Below are 12,885 nucleotides of genomic sequence, written 5' to 3'. Positions count from 1 at the left end.
ACAGGTCTCGATGACGGTCTTCAAGAAACCTCATCTGGATCATCATCTTATCGAACTTCTCTGTTGCTTATGCCTCTTGGTACTTGGTAACGGCTGAAGCAACCTACCCCGCATTCAGACCAGCCCAGATACAGCCCAGGCGACAAGTCGCAGATCGAATCATAGCCTCTCCGTAACTACTGGAGAGAAGCGTCAAGAACAACGCAATGCCTATCCCAATTGTCGACTCTCACATCCATCTATTCCCCGAATCGCATCTCCCAACTCTGGCATGGCATGGACCCAACAACCCACTTGGATCGCAGCACTCTGTCGACGAATATCGTGCGGCAGCAGCAGCAACACTTACCTCTCCGGACTCAGCACAAGACACTTACCTGCGCGGCTTCATTTTTCTCGAGACAGACCGCATCTCGACGGTCGAAGAGTCGGGCGCTGGCTGGTCCCACGCTCTGGATGAAGTCTCTCTGCTGACTCGCATTGCTTTGGGAGAACCGATCGCAGGTGAGGGACATAGAGATGTCGATAGACATCTATGCTTAGGAATTGTTCCCTGGGCTCCCGTGCCGGCGGGCCCCGCCGCGCTCGAAAAGTATCTTTCCCTCGTTAAGGAGAGGACCCGAATGGAGGAGGTCTGGAGGATAGTATGCGGAGTGCGATATCTTGTTCAAGATAAACCGTCGGGTGTCATGCTCGGTCAGGGCTTCATTGACGGACTCAAGTATCTCGGTAGCAGAGGGCTGACCTTCGACCTTGGGGTGGATGCACGGCAAGGCGGTCTTTGGCAACTTAGAGAAGCGGTCGAGATGATGGAAAGAATCTACAAGGGGGCGGACGATGGAGGCGCCGCAGTGACAGTGATTATTAGTATGTTGTGTTCAGGCCAATAACTGATTGACATGCAGGTGTACTGACCGAAGCATCACGCAAGACCATCTCTGTAAACCGAATCTTCGTCTGCCCTATTCTACTCCCGAGTCTCTAACTTCTCATCCCGAGTTTCTTGAATGGAAGTCCCTGGTCAGCGCCATGGCTCAATATCCTGCAACTCACATGAAGCTCTCCGGTGGCTTCTCAGAGTTACCTCCGCTTGCCTCGACTTGTGATCCAGACGTCGCGTCCCTAGTTGATAGATTGCAACCATGGACAGACGTTGTCTTCGAGGTTTTTGGTCCAGAGCGGGTGATGTTTGGATCGGACTGGCCTGTTTGCAATATAGGTGGAGGTGGAAATGAGGTCTCCTGGAGTCGCTGGAAGAGAGTTATAGAGGATGTCCTTGAGAGACGAGGATTGACTGAAGAACAGAAGAAAGGGGTCTGGGGAGAGGTCGCAGTGAAAGCGTATGGTATTAAGATCTGAATATGCAATCTGCAACAAATATTTATATACATATTTACGCCCTTATCAGCAATGTCATGTAGAACGCGCTCAACTGCATAACCATCGTCACGACAAAACCTCGGGATAATCACTGCAGGTTCACAAACAATCCTCCATCCACGAGAAGCTGTGCGCCAGTCTGTTCATTTGTCAACAGCGGTCCCCCCGAAGCCAGAGCCAGAAAAATAGATCATGCCACTCACCACATAGCCACTCAACTCATCGCACGCCAAGAACACTGCTGGGCCAGCCAGATCAGGAGGCTGACCCAACCGCCCCAATGGGATTCTCCCCTCCATATACGTCCGCTTGACTGGATCGCTCATGTCCTCATCGTTCAACTGTGTCCGGATAGTTCCTGGGAGTAAGGCGTTGCATCGGATTCCGTACTTTCCTAGGGCTACAGCAGTCGATTGCATCAGGCTGAGCACTCCAGCCTTGGTAGGGGTATAGTGTGTCTGCTGTCCTCCCCCGACAAGCGCGGAGATGGAGCTGATCCCGATAATCGAGCCACCAGGTGGTGATTGAGCCAGAGCCATCTGTCGTGCTGCCGCTTGAGTTGCGTAGAAGGCTCCGCAGAGATTCGTGTTCACCGTGTGACCGAGAAGTGGAGGGTCAACCCTGCAAGACAGGACCGTCAGCAGCTGTACGGACGGCTTGAAGCTCGAAAAGCTAAGAAGTATAAAGCGACTTACTCCAGGAACTCCTCAAACTTGCAAACTCCCGCATTGCTCACAAAAACATCTAGCCGTCCAAAAGCCTCGACGGTCTTCGCGACAAAGTCCCGACCCGTCTCGGGCTGTGAGACGTCTCCAGCTACTGTGATGAATCGTCCCTCCTCGCTTCCAGTAATTTCAGCAACGTCTTTACGCATGGCCTGTAGTAACGGCTCTTCATCTGGGCGTCCGAGATGATTAACTGCTACCTTTGCGCCATGACGGAGGTACTCGATCGCAATCGCCTGGTGAACAAGTTAGTCGAGTCGCAAACGTCGCAAATACATGTTTCCAGGAAACATACCCTACCAATACCCGTCAATCCGCCAGTAATGGCAGCAACCTTTCCAACTAATAGCTGAGGAAGAGGCATCGCAACACGATCTGTTTTCTGTATTCTCTGCGCAGCAACTGATCGACATATGTCTACCGCACTTCAGAGTTCTTCTCGAAACAACGCAATTGAAGGAAGAAAACAACGAGCAGCAAGCAGTACACAAGGATCTAATGGTTGAATCTCCTGTTTTGATCGTGATTTTTTCCTCGCATGAGGACTCCTGGGACCCCACCGAGGGGTTGGTGATAAGAGAGCGATAGCGGCAATTGGTGGAGTTTTGCTTCGGGTTTCGTGCTATTGATACCCCGATGCCCACATGCCACTTCCCCACACTACTCCGTGGGATCGGAGGAAACGCCGAGCGGGGGAGAAGGGGGGGGTACGTATGTGCGGGAAGTACGGTAAGGTAGTAGAGAGGCACTTGTGCTGCATGACTACTGGTTTGAACTAGTTTTTCTTGAAAATAGGTTGATGTTCACAAAAATTAGGCTGATTGATTTTTACCTAGGTGTGAAATAATCAGTCTGAGACATGGTAGTGCATTGACAGAATTCCGAGCACTCTATCAAGCAAAATAATGCAAATTAATCTCATTTGTACATAATTCAGCAATAGACAGTGTGCAGTAAATGGTTGAACAGAAGAATCTTCGTCAAAAGCGTAAAATTCCAAGTGGATATCTGGACGAAATGTAAATCTAGTGAGCAGCGCCGTTGGTCAACTTTTCGTCCTCTGCGGGCAATGTAAGGCTCTTCTGAGGGGCGGGCGTAAGGATAGTGGCGGCAGAAACCAGTGGCGCTGCAGGGTTCAGTTCCAGACCGAAACCTGGCTTATCCAGGATCGAAACGTCGAGGTAACCCTGAGTTGGGATGGGCTCGTTCAGGAAGAGGTTGCCAAACACTGGCTCGACGGTCATTCCATCGGGAGAGTTTGCCAGGTATTCCTGGAAGGGCGAGTTGGTCTGAGAGACAACAAAGTGATACGAGTAGGGTCCTGATGCGTGAGGCACAACAGGGATATCGTATGCCGCAGCCATTGCCGAGACCTTGAGCAGCTCTGTCATGCCACCAACCCACATCACATCGGGCTGGAGAATGTCAAGGTTGCGACCCTCAACAAGTTTGCGGAAACCGTATCGAGAGTATTCGTGCTCACCCGTAGTGAATTTGACGGTGGGGTGAGCCCGCTTGAGGAGGGCATGGCCATCAAAGTCATCGGGACTGAGACACTCCTCCCACCAATCGATGTTGATTCCTTCCGCTTCACACCGCTTGACGAGCTCAATCGTGTATGGAACGTTCAAGGACATGTAGCAGTCCACGCGCAGGGGGAAATCAGGACCGACGCTCTCACGCTGCTTGCGGAGGTACTCTACGTTCTTAAGCAAGCCTTCCGTGCCCTCATCAGGGCCATGAGGCAGGGCCACCTTTGCGCCAATGAAACCCGCTGCCTTGGCTGCTGCAGGTTGAGGACCGGTGCAGTAGAAGTGCAATCGCGTACGGGTAGCACCACCGATGAGCTTGTAAACTGGCTCATTGCGAATCTTGCCCAAGAGATCCCAGAGAGCCAAATCAATGACGGAGATAACGGCGACCGGAAGGCCCTTTCTGCCGTAGAACATAGAGGCTCGGTACATTCTCTCGAACAGATCGTTTGTGTCGCGAGGGTCTATCGTTTAGACATCAGAGTCAGCCAACTCATTCCTTCTGTCTAGGTTCCCTCTTTCTCTGCTTGTTGAACCGCCTGTAATTAATCTTCTTGGGGCGAAAACAGAGTGACTTACCAGCGCCGATCAGGAAACGTTCGAAGTGCTGATGTACCAACCAGCAGGCTGGAGGGCCACCAAATCCAGTGGCGAAACCCTTGGTACCATCGGTAGCTTCAATTTCAACGCAGAAAGATCCCAAGACGTTAATACCCCACGATGTCCGGGAGCCGCGATACTGAGCCCATTTTGTCATGGGAGTGGAGATGTCACTGTCGATCAACCAGTGACCGCCTTTGACCTAAGTCATGACGAGGAGGTACATTTAGCCAATGCATTTCGTCCCAGCCGTCACGCTTCTCCACTCGAAGAAACCAGAAGCGCGTAAAAATACAGTCTTTGAACAAAATACTCACATTGTGATAATCTCCACCAGATCCGACTCCATGGGTGATGAAAGTCCGGACTTCTTTAATGCGGGGGAAGGTCGATTTGAGAGTCATGGTGAGCTAGGGTGAAGTTGGACAAGTCGCGAACGGGAAGATAGGGACTCAAGGATCTAGCTTGATGGTGAGTGGAAAACCGGTCATATTTGAGAGCGCCCATCTCGACAATGTGTCGAGGGGGCAATGACAATCAATACTCGGACATCTGCTCACCTCGGGGCATTGCTTGCCCGAGACCAACACAAGTGATTGGCCAGTGACCAGTGTATCGGCCGGACTGTCCGTCCCCTTTCGCTTTGGGGTTGCCTATTGCCATTCTGTTTCAGTGCTAAGATCTCTTCCCTTTCCCGGAGTTGCAGGTACTTGCTAGTCCTAGATAGTCTAGCTGCAAGGGATCCAAGTAGGCCAGCTCGTACCGGTCTCGTGGTCATGTTATTAGTGGAGATTTTAGTCCTTTTACGCGGTGGTGCCAAGTCTTTTGCTTCCTTATTGATAGTACCTAGTAGGTAAGGTACTAATTATTTTGCGGGGTGAGAAGTTGTTGCCTCAGGCACTGCCGAGGACGATTTCATTGGCCTCTTGTGATTGTTCCCGATGCATTCCCCAAGCATGATCCTTTCTCATTATTCCATTTCCCTCCTTTCTCTGTCCTCGATTTCGGCAGATCCTCGTTGATACCCGAATTATCCTGCTTTTTCGGCTGGACCCATTACCCTGCATACCGTCTTGTTGCACTGCTGTGATGATCATGTCTTCTTGCTGCTGATAGTGCTGTTGTTGCTTATGGAAGCTTTCCATAACCCCGAAACTCGCTACAACACAATGCCGAACACTGCTATACCTTCTGTGCAGCAGACTCCACCACCACCTCCTCCTCCACCAGCACGGCTTCCAGGCGATCAGAATAGGGAAGAGCAAAGTGCTGATGATTCATGGTCTGTTGGCGATAGTGATAATGATCGCGTCGCGCCAAATGACTCGAATGCAGCCCGAGGTCTGAAACGGAAACGCCCGCTCACTGTGTCGTATGTTGCTTCCCTTCCCAATGTTTTCAAAATTCTTGTGCAACCGCTGATTCAAACATCTCGATCCCGATTATAGATGCGAACTCTGCAAGCAGCGTAAAGTCAAATGTGGTGAGTATCTGCTGCCCTGGGGTTTGGTCCTTTTTGGACATATGACTCACAGTTGTAGACCGAGCCCAACCAAGCTGTGGATGGTGTGCGCGCAATGGCCAGCTATGTGAGTACAAGGAACGAAAGAAGCCTGGTCTTCGGGCTGGATACGGAAAAGAATTGGAGCAGCGGCTTGGTATGCTCATGAGCCCTCTCCTCTTCAACCTCTACTCATCGCGCTTACGAAGATGGACAGATCGACTGGAGCAGGTCATTCAGACGCAGGCCCGGCTCATTGAGACACATATCATTCAAAGCCAGCATCGCATGAGTATGAGTCATGACCTCTCACAACCTGGGCCACATTCGTATAGTTCCCCGTCAGAACCTTCTGCGGCTCACGGACCAAGCCCTCGTAACGCGCTCTATTTTCAAGAGACATCGACTGTCCCTATGTCAGCTCGCCACAATGATGTCTCAATCACCAGCCCTTCAGATACGTCGGTCAGGAACGCGATGCAGAGCCATGTCCCAAATGGCATCTCTTCAGCGGGCCCACTCTCCTCAATATCGGGCAGTAATCCACATAACGACTATACCGGAAACGAGTCTTCATTAAAGGTGCCAGTCAACCTATTTTCTAATCAAGAACACTCTCTCGCTGATCCAGAACTCGATCTGCCACCGTATGACCTCTTGTACGCACTGGTGGACTTGTACTTCGAACATATCAATACCTGGTGTCCTATTCTTCATCGGAGGACAACTTTAGACACTTTCTTTGGACCTTCTCCTCTCGAAGAAGCCGACCGTATGGTTCTTTATGCCATAGTCGCGACGACTCTGCGGTTCTCGAGCGACCCTCGCCTGAATGAGCAAAACCGCAAGCGGTACCATGACTCTTCGAAACAGAAGGTCCTCTTGTACGGCCTCGAAAACTCATCGGTGAAAGCCCTCCAGGCGTTGGTGATATTAGCTCTGGACCTGGTGGGATCGTCTAATGGTCCACCGGGCTGGAAATTGCTTGCTCTTATCACACGGTCGGTTGTCCAGCTGGGATTAGCTGTTGAGTCCAAGTCTTCTCTCATCGCCCCTGTTTATCCATCCATCTACACCTTAAGAGCCGTCACTCTACCGGAGCCCAATTCCTGGATTGAGGATGAAAGCAGGCGTAGATTGTTCTGGATGGTGTACCTTTTAGATCGATATTCCACCATTGCAACGGCCTTCGACTTTGCTTTGGATGACAAGGACATTGACCGCAAATTACCATGCAAAGACGAATACTTCACCAGAAACGAGCCGGTAGAGACGAGATGGTTCCAACACACGAGTGAGCGTCCTGATTATCTCAGTCGGGCAGAGAATGTTGGTTCGTTCGGCTTATATGTGGAGGTTCTTGGCATTCTTTCACGCATACATCTCTTCTTGAAGAGACCAGTGGATATTGGATCTCTATCCGACGTTGAGGAATGGCAAACAATGTATCGCAAGTTGGACAATGAGTTGACCTCTTGGGAGTTCAACCTTCCCCCTGAATATGCCTATGAGAACTCCTCGCGACTATTCAATGGATCGAAGCACAGCAAAAGTCTTCACTGCGACTGGGTGCAACTTCATTCCACATTTCAAACGTAAGGCATCTTGTTCATCATCCTATTTCCTTATCCAGATTATTGATGCCGGAGACAGAGCTGTGATCCGCCTCCATTCATCCGCCGCCTATCCGACCACGAGGTCTCCAATATTTACACCATCGTATAGTGCCAGCCAACGCTGCTTGCTGGCTGTTGATAATATCCTTTCAGTGACTCGTTTCGTGGTGGACAACAATATGCTCGACAAATTCGGCCCCCCTTTTGCCTTCACTCTGTGGGTCTGTGCTCGTCTGTTGCTCGTACACGGCTCAACCATCGCTCACACCGTGAGCCCCGATATAATATTCTTCGTCGACACGCTTGCCCAGATGGGTAAATACTGGAAGGTTGCAGAACGCTATAGTACCATCTTGCAGCGTGTCCTTGACGAATACGGCGAATATCAGCAATCTGGAGCGACAGATGGCGATCGATCTACACCATCCAGTGTGAAGATCCTCGCAGACATGCGTCGCTGCGCGTTTGACCTTGACTTCCTCATCTCACGACAGCCGCGCTCATCCCCAGTGGGTAGCCAATTAGCAGCGCCAACAGTGCCGATGCCGTCGCGAAATCTTGCGCCAAATGAGCTCGAGTATCTCGACGTTTTCGGCTTCTTCAATGTGCCCCGTGTCCCTCCTACACGAGCTCAAGACATGACAAATCTGGATATGAATGAGCCTGTCAACAATCCGATGTCAATCCATGGCCTCACCGGGAACGGTCCCACAAACTCTGCCGTTGACAATACACATACCAATACCAATGAGTTCAACATCACCAATTATCTGATTCCAACCCCCGAGACGGACTGGCTTTTTCGTCCCGGCGGATAGAATTTGGCCAGACAGTCAGTCGAAGTTCTCATGACCCGGTTCCTGTCGAAGTGCTGAAAAGCAGTGTCTCGACTCCGTGGTTCATCAACGACTATATGGACGGAGATGGAGAGCCTCTGGCAGCCTTTCTTAAAGGGGACGAACTTGTCAGAGTCAGAAAACGCTAGCTGATTTGTGTCAGGAACAGCGGACAAGGAAGTTGTGGCTTGGAAAAGAATGCCCTGCCCAGAAATGAAGAAAACCTGCTGGTTAGCGATTCAGGCTCAAGATCCTTACGCACATAACTCACGCTGGCACTGGCCGATCAGGGGCACAATACATAGTCAAGTTTAGAGGAAGCAATAGGAGATCTTCCTGCTGCCTGGAGGAAATACTTTCCTCAAGCGCGCAGCCGTACCTAGAATACGTGGACAACCTCTGCTTTGAACTTCATCATGTCAGACCAAGGAATGTCAGCTCCAGATAATCAGGCGCGGGCTCAAGTGCTCCTTCAGCTCTGACCTGTTGCGGCCACAAGAAGTATATCGCCAGCCATAATGTCCGGTCTACCCTCAGCAGGAACTAATCAATCTTGGTTCGATGCGATGACTGCGAGCAGAAATCTTCCGCTCTATACAGTTGTAATGCTCAAGCTGCACATCCGTCCAGGATGACAATCAACCCCGTTCAAAGTGAGAGACACGTGTTCATTATATTGAACACATGTCCATGCTCGCAACTCTGTTAGTTCCATTTCGAAGGTCTTCTTCAGGGACCATTTACTTTTTCATAATGACTAGGGCCTGAAGTGCAATATAGCGCTGGTACCGTGTCTCGCTCTACAAAAGATTATTTCACACCCAGCTGCCTTGAAGCAGAAGGAAAAGTAGCACAGAATGGTTTTGTTTCATGAATCATTACTGATTTGCTTGACATGGACACCTTCCTGTACATCCTCACTTGTACCATAGGCTTATCTCCACTCATCTTCGCGAATCCGCGGACACAGACCCCAAGGTATCGAAAATCGATTCAGGGAGACCTCTCGGACATAGATTCAAAGGAACCAGCCTAGAATCCAACATGGAATGATAAGGGAAACAGACAAACAGACAAATTTGTAACCTAAAGGAACAGTTGGATGGTTTCGCACGTGTCGTAAAGAAGAGCCAAACAAAATAATAGTAACAAAGGCTTGACAAGCAAGTCAAGCTTTGCGCACCTCTCAAGTAGAAGTCCTGCAACTCCTTGAGCGACGCCTGAAAGCCGGGCCCGAGAAACACTCAAAACTCGATTCAGTGGCAAAAGAAAATAGAAGCACAATCAACATGCCGACTTGAGGGCCTTCAGGAGCAATGCATTGAGCAAGTCGGATGGAATCATGTGTTGAGTGTGAGGGTGGTTAGGGCTTAGGTGCGTTCTTAGCATGGCGTGCCTCAGATTCGACTGGTTTAGATGGATAACATCCTTCGTCATCATTTTCATCGTCAGTGGGAACCTCAATGCGGACGAGAATCTCCTCGAGGAAACCCTCAAGGAACGAAACCACGCCCGAACCCATTCCGACCGGCGACTCATTGTCCCACTTATCTATCCGAGCGAACGAGTGAACTAAATCGTCGACAAGGCTTTCAATCTTGAACTGTACGTATTGGCGGGCAGCCTTGATTTCAGCTAGTTTGTCTGGATTCTCGCCACTGTGTGCCATAGCCTGACGAGAGATCAGATCTACCTGTTCCCTGCGACGACGCACAGCGAATCTGAGGGCAGGAACGATGACATTGAGTAGGGGCGTAACCGTCTGAGGTTCAGGCGCATTGGTTGACACTGGCTCCGTCTCCTCGATATGGCGGCTTATGTTCTTGGGGGCGAAACGACGAACGGACATTTCGGGACTGCCCCTGTCGCGCGGCGTGTCTCTCTCTTGTTGTGGATAGGGCGATAAATGCCTAGGGGCCGGTGGAGGACGTGAATGCGAAGGTAAATGAGTATGGGGTTGAAATTGAACTTCTGCTGCAGTAGGCTTTTGCTCGGTGCGAGATGAGGAGATTTGAGTCGAACCTTGCGAGGGATAGAGTGTTGCGTCGGCAGTTGGAGTTGGAACGACGCGTCTGTTTTTCGATGGACCCGAAGAGCTGCTGGGGGAGAGATTGAGTTGGAGAAACACAGAGTCCTGCGCTAAAGATTGTTGTAGAGCTCTGTTGTACTCGCTTGTGCTAGGACTCTCCGTAGGTTGCCCAGCAACAGGCCTCTGAGAACGCGTAGGTGTTTGAGGTGGGCTGACTTCTGAAACTGGATGTTTAACAGGCGACGGTGGCAGCGGAACCTTTGTGGGGGATGCACTAGCTACAACGAACGAGCTTCTTTTCTTCGGTGACTCGGGTTGAGGACGGCTTGATTTCATGACCTCCTCGTGAGGCATGTTTCGAAAATTCCAGCCCATGGTGTTGTTGTTCCTCGTGTTTGTATCGGCTTCCTTCATCGGGTTTCGAGCTGTTGTGCGTCCTACAGGGCGCACAGTGCCAAAGTCCCACAGGTCTTCCTCATGTTCGCGATCTTTGTCATCCGACGGGAGATCTTGTACGTACTCCTCATCAAGGCCGCCATTTTGAGCGCCATTACGGATCTGCCATCCTTCATAGCGCTCGATCAATTCTGTCAGATAAGTCGTTCGCCTTGCTCTCTTGACAAATGGGTGCTCGAGTAGCTCCTTGGCCGATGGCCTTTCCCTTGGGTCACGGCGCAAACAGAGCTCGACAAAGTTCTTGAACGTTTTGCTAAAAGGCCCCTGAAGTGTGGGAGGAGGGTTCTTAGGAATCAAGAACAAGACCTTCATTGGATGGATATCGGAATAAGGTGGTTCCCCCTGTGCCAACTCTATGGCTGTGATCCCCAGAGACCAGATGTCAGCTTTATAATCATACCCTGACTGTTTGATGACCTCTGGGGCCATCCAGAATGGGGTCCCCACGAAGGTGTTCTTCTTTGTCATAGTTGCTGAGAGCTGACTAGAAACACCAAAATCCGCGAGCTTCACCTGCCCGTTGGAAGTGAGAAGAATATTTGCCGCTGTTCAAATTGTCAGCTTCCAAAATGAGTCTCAATTGAAGATCGCAATGTACCTTTCACGTCGCGATGCAATTTCTTATCACTATGCAGATAATCCAGGCCACGAAGCAACTCTCGCATGATTATCATGATATAGTCCTCCGGAATGGGCCCAGGGCGAAGAAGATCGCAGCAACTACCCCCCGAACAGAATTCCATGACAATCCATAGATGAGAGCCCTTGAGAAAAGAGCCATGATACTTCGTGACATATGGAGAATCTAGTTCAGACAAGATGGCGATTTCCTGGATGATATCTTCGACTTCGTCTTCAGCATTTTCGACATCAATGATCTTGATAGCGACAGAGGTGCCGGTACGTTTATCGACGCTTAATTGCGAGAAGACGAACCTGGTCAGCTACTTCGGAATGAACAGGTAGAAAAAAGGGCGCGGCAGCATACCCTTTGTAAACTCGTCCAAAGCTTCCACCACCTACGAGAACATTAACGTTGGCAAAGTCGGCTCTCGATCAATGAAACCCAATATACTAGGGACTGATACGCACCAATACAGTTCTGCCTCATGTAAATGGTCTCAGGATCGACCATGCCTTCCATCTTCGCAGAACTATGAGCAGCCAATCACAAGGAGAATACAAGCTCTTGGAGAGGCTCTGTAACAGATGAACAACGATCAGCCAGTGCACAAAACAAGTGTTAATCAATCGCGGGCCGAACGAGAGTGTCTGTATCAAGGGCCTCTTTCACCACGGGAAGCCTGGGGAGATACATCATTGACCCCGAGTCAATTACATACCAATCGCCTCGAACAGGCTAGGTGCGTGATTTGCGAATCGAGGGGAGCAGCCGTAACATTGGAGGAATCGTTAATATCAACCAAAGGAATTTCACTGTCAGCGTTGTTAGCAACATGGTTGTCCCTATCAAGCCTGATCACATTACTAGATCAAGGATTTTCTTGGCTCTCAATGAGATCCCTTGTCCCTTCTGCGGTTTCTAACCAGCTGAGTGCTTCGAGGGGCTATAGACAGGCACCTGCAAAGGTTGACTGCCTTGAAACCTTGCTTCCCGCTAGTCCTAGATTCAGGATATCACATAGGACAGAGAAGCTGAGCCAGACCCTGAAGACGGCTTAGTTTTGATTAAGTGAAAGTGGGTTTCCCTTGCGTCTCTGGCGACAACAACAACAAGACAACAACAGAGAAACAGTCCGTTGATTGGGGCAGCGCGGGGGTGATTTTGCCAGGCGGTGAGGTGTATCTCCGCACTGGTCTTGGACCGATTGGTTAGGCGGTGAACTTATGAGTGTCTGCATTGATATCAGATAACGATCATACAAAGGTGAATGGAGCTCAGACTACAAGGCAGAACGCGTTCATCACTGAGATCAAGTTTCATTCCTATCAAGAGGGTGGGTCACAAATCTATAGTGACCTCAATATTAAAGATGCAGTCGTCAAAGCCACATGTCACTGTCCTTGAGTAGGTAAGGTCAGTTAACCAAGTCAAGGGAACATGTAACATGGGTTCTGATAAGATCATGATCATAGCAGAATGGACAAATCCAGTCAGCATGAGACAGAGATAACTTGTTTGTAATATGCCCATGTAGAAGCAAGCATAGAAAAGAAGAAGGCGAAGTATTTCTATCACCTGCTCAAAT

General features: G+C 50.1%; 5 protein-coding genes across 5 annotated transcripts; 2 read left to right on the top strand and 3 right to left on the bottom strand.

Annotated features, from left to right (window-relative positions):
• Nucleotides 1-206: 206 nt before the first annotated feature.
• On the top strand, nt 207-1,359 carry CDV56_108413 (uncharacterized protein; the record flags this gene model as incomplete). Its single annotated transcript, XM_026762032.1, has 2 exons — nt 207-867; nt 932-1,359. The coding sequence occupies 2 exons, from the start codon at nt 207-209 to the stop codon at nt 1,357-1,359; spliced, it is 1,089 nt and encodes a 362-aa protein (XP_026618841.1).
• Nucleotides 1,360-1,468: 109 nt separating this feature from the next.
• DHG2 (SDR family NAD(P)-dependent oxidoreductase) lies at nt 1,469-2,469 on the bottom strand (the record flags this gene model as incomplete). The annotated part of the gene is made up of 4 exons (XM_026762004.1): nt 1,469-1,519; nt 1,584-2,001; nt 2,076-2,341; nt 2,401-2,469. 4 exons carry the CDS (start codon nt 2,467-2,469, stop codon nt 1,469-1,471), a joined length of 804 nt encoding a protein of 267 aa, XP_026618840.1.
• Nucleotides 2,470-3,130: 661 nt separating this feature from the next.
• Nucleotides 3,131-4,641, bottom strand: CDV56_108332 (L-rhamnonate dehydratase; the record flags this gene model as incomplete). Its single annotated transcript, XM_026761951.1, has 3 exons — nt 3,131-4,101; nt 4,217-4,439; nt 4,555-4,641. 3 exons carry the CDS (start codon nt 4,639-4,641, stop codon nt 3,131-3,133), a joined length of 1,281 nt encoding a protein of 426 aa, XP_026618839.1.
• A 765-nt stretch (nt 4,642-5,406) lies between these two features.
• CDV56_108237 (putative C6 transcription factor) lies at nt 5,407-8,172 on the top strand (the record flags this gene model as incomplete). The annotated part of the gene is made up of 4 exons (XM_026761856.1): nt 5,407-5,609; nt 5,686-5,720; nt 5,779-7,333; nt 7,392-8,172. 4 exons carry the CDS (start codon nt 5,407-5,409, stop codon nt 8,170-8,172), a joined length of 2,574 nt encoding a protein of 857 aa, XP_026618838.1.
• Nucleotides 8,173-9,553: 1,381 nt separating this feature from the next.
• Nucleotides 9,554-11,819, bottom strand: CDV56_108133 (putative Ste20-like serine/threonine protein kinase; the record flags this gene model as incomplete). Its single annotated transcript, XM_026761752.1, has 4 exons — nt 9,554-11,220; nt 11,274-11,611; nt 11,664-11,694; nt 11,768-11,819. 4 exons carry the CDS (start codon nt 11,817-11,819, stop codon nt 9,554-9,556), a joined length of 2,088 nt encoding a protein of 695 aa, XP_026618837.1.
• Nucleotides 11,820-12,885: the final 1,066 nt, after the last annotated feature.

This window comes from Aspergillus thermomutatus (assembly GCF_002237265.1).
Source record: "Aspergillus thermomutatus strain HMR AF 39 chromosome Unknown NODE_3, whole genome shotgun sequence".
In the NCBI taxonomy this organism is placed as follows: domain Eukaryota; kingdom Fungi; phylum Ascomycota; class Eurotiomycetes; order Eurotiales; family Aspergillaceae; genus Aspergillus; species Aspergillus thermomutatus.
This window is presented reverse-complemented; position numbering and strand designations above follow the sequence as displayed.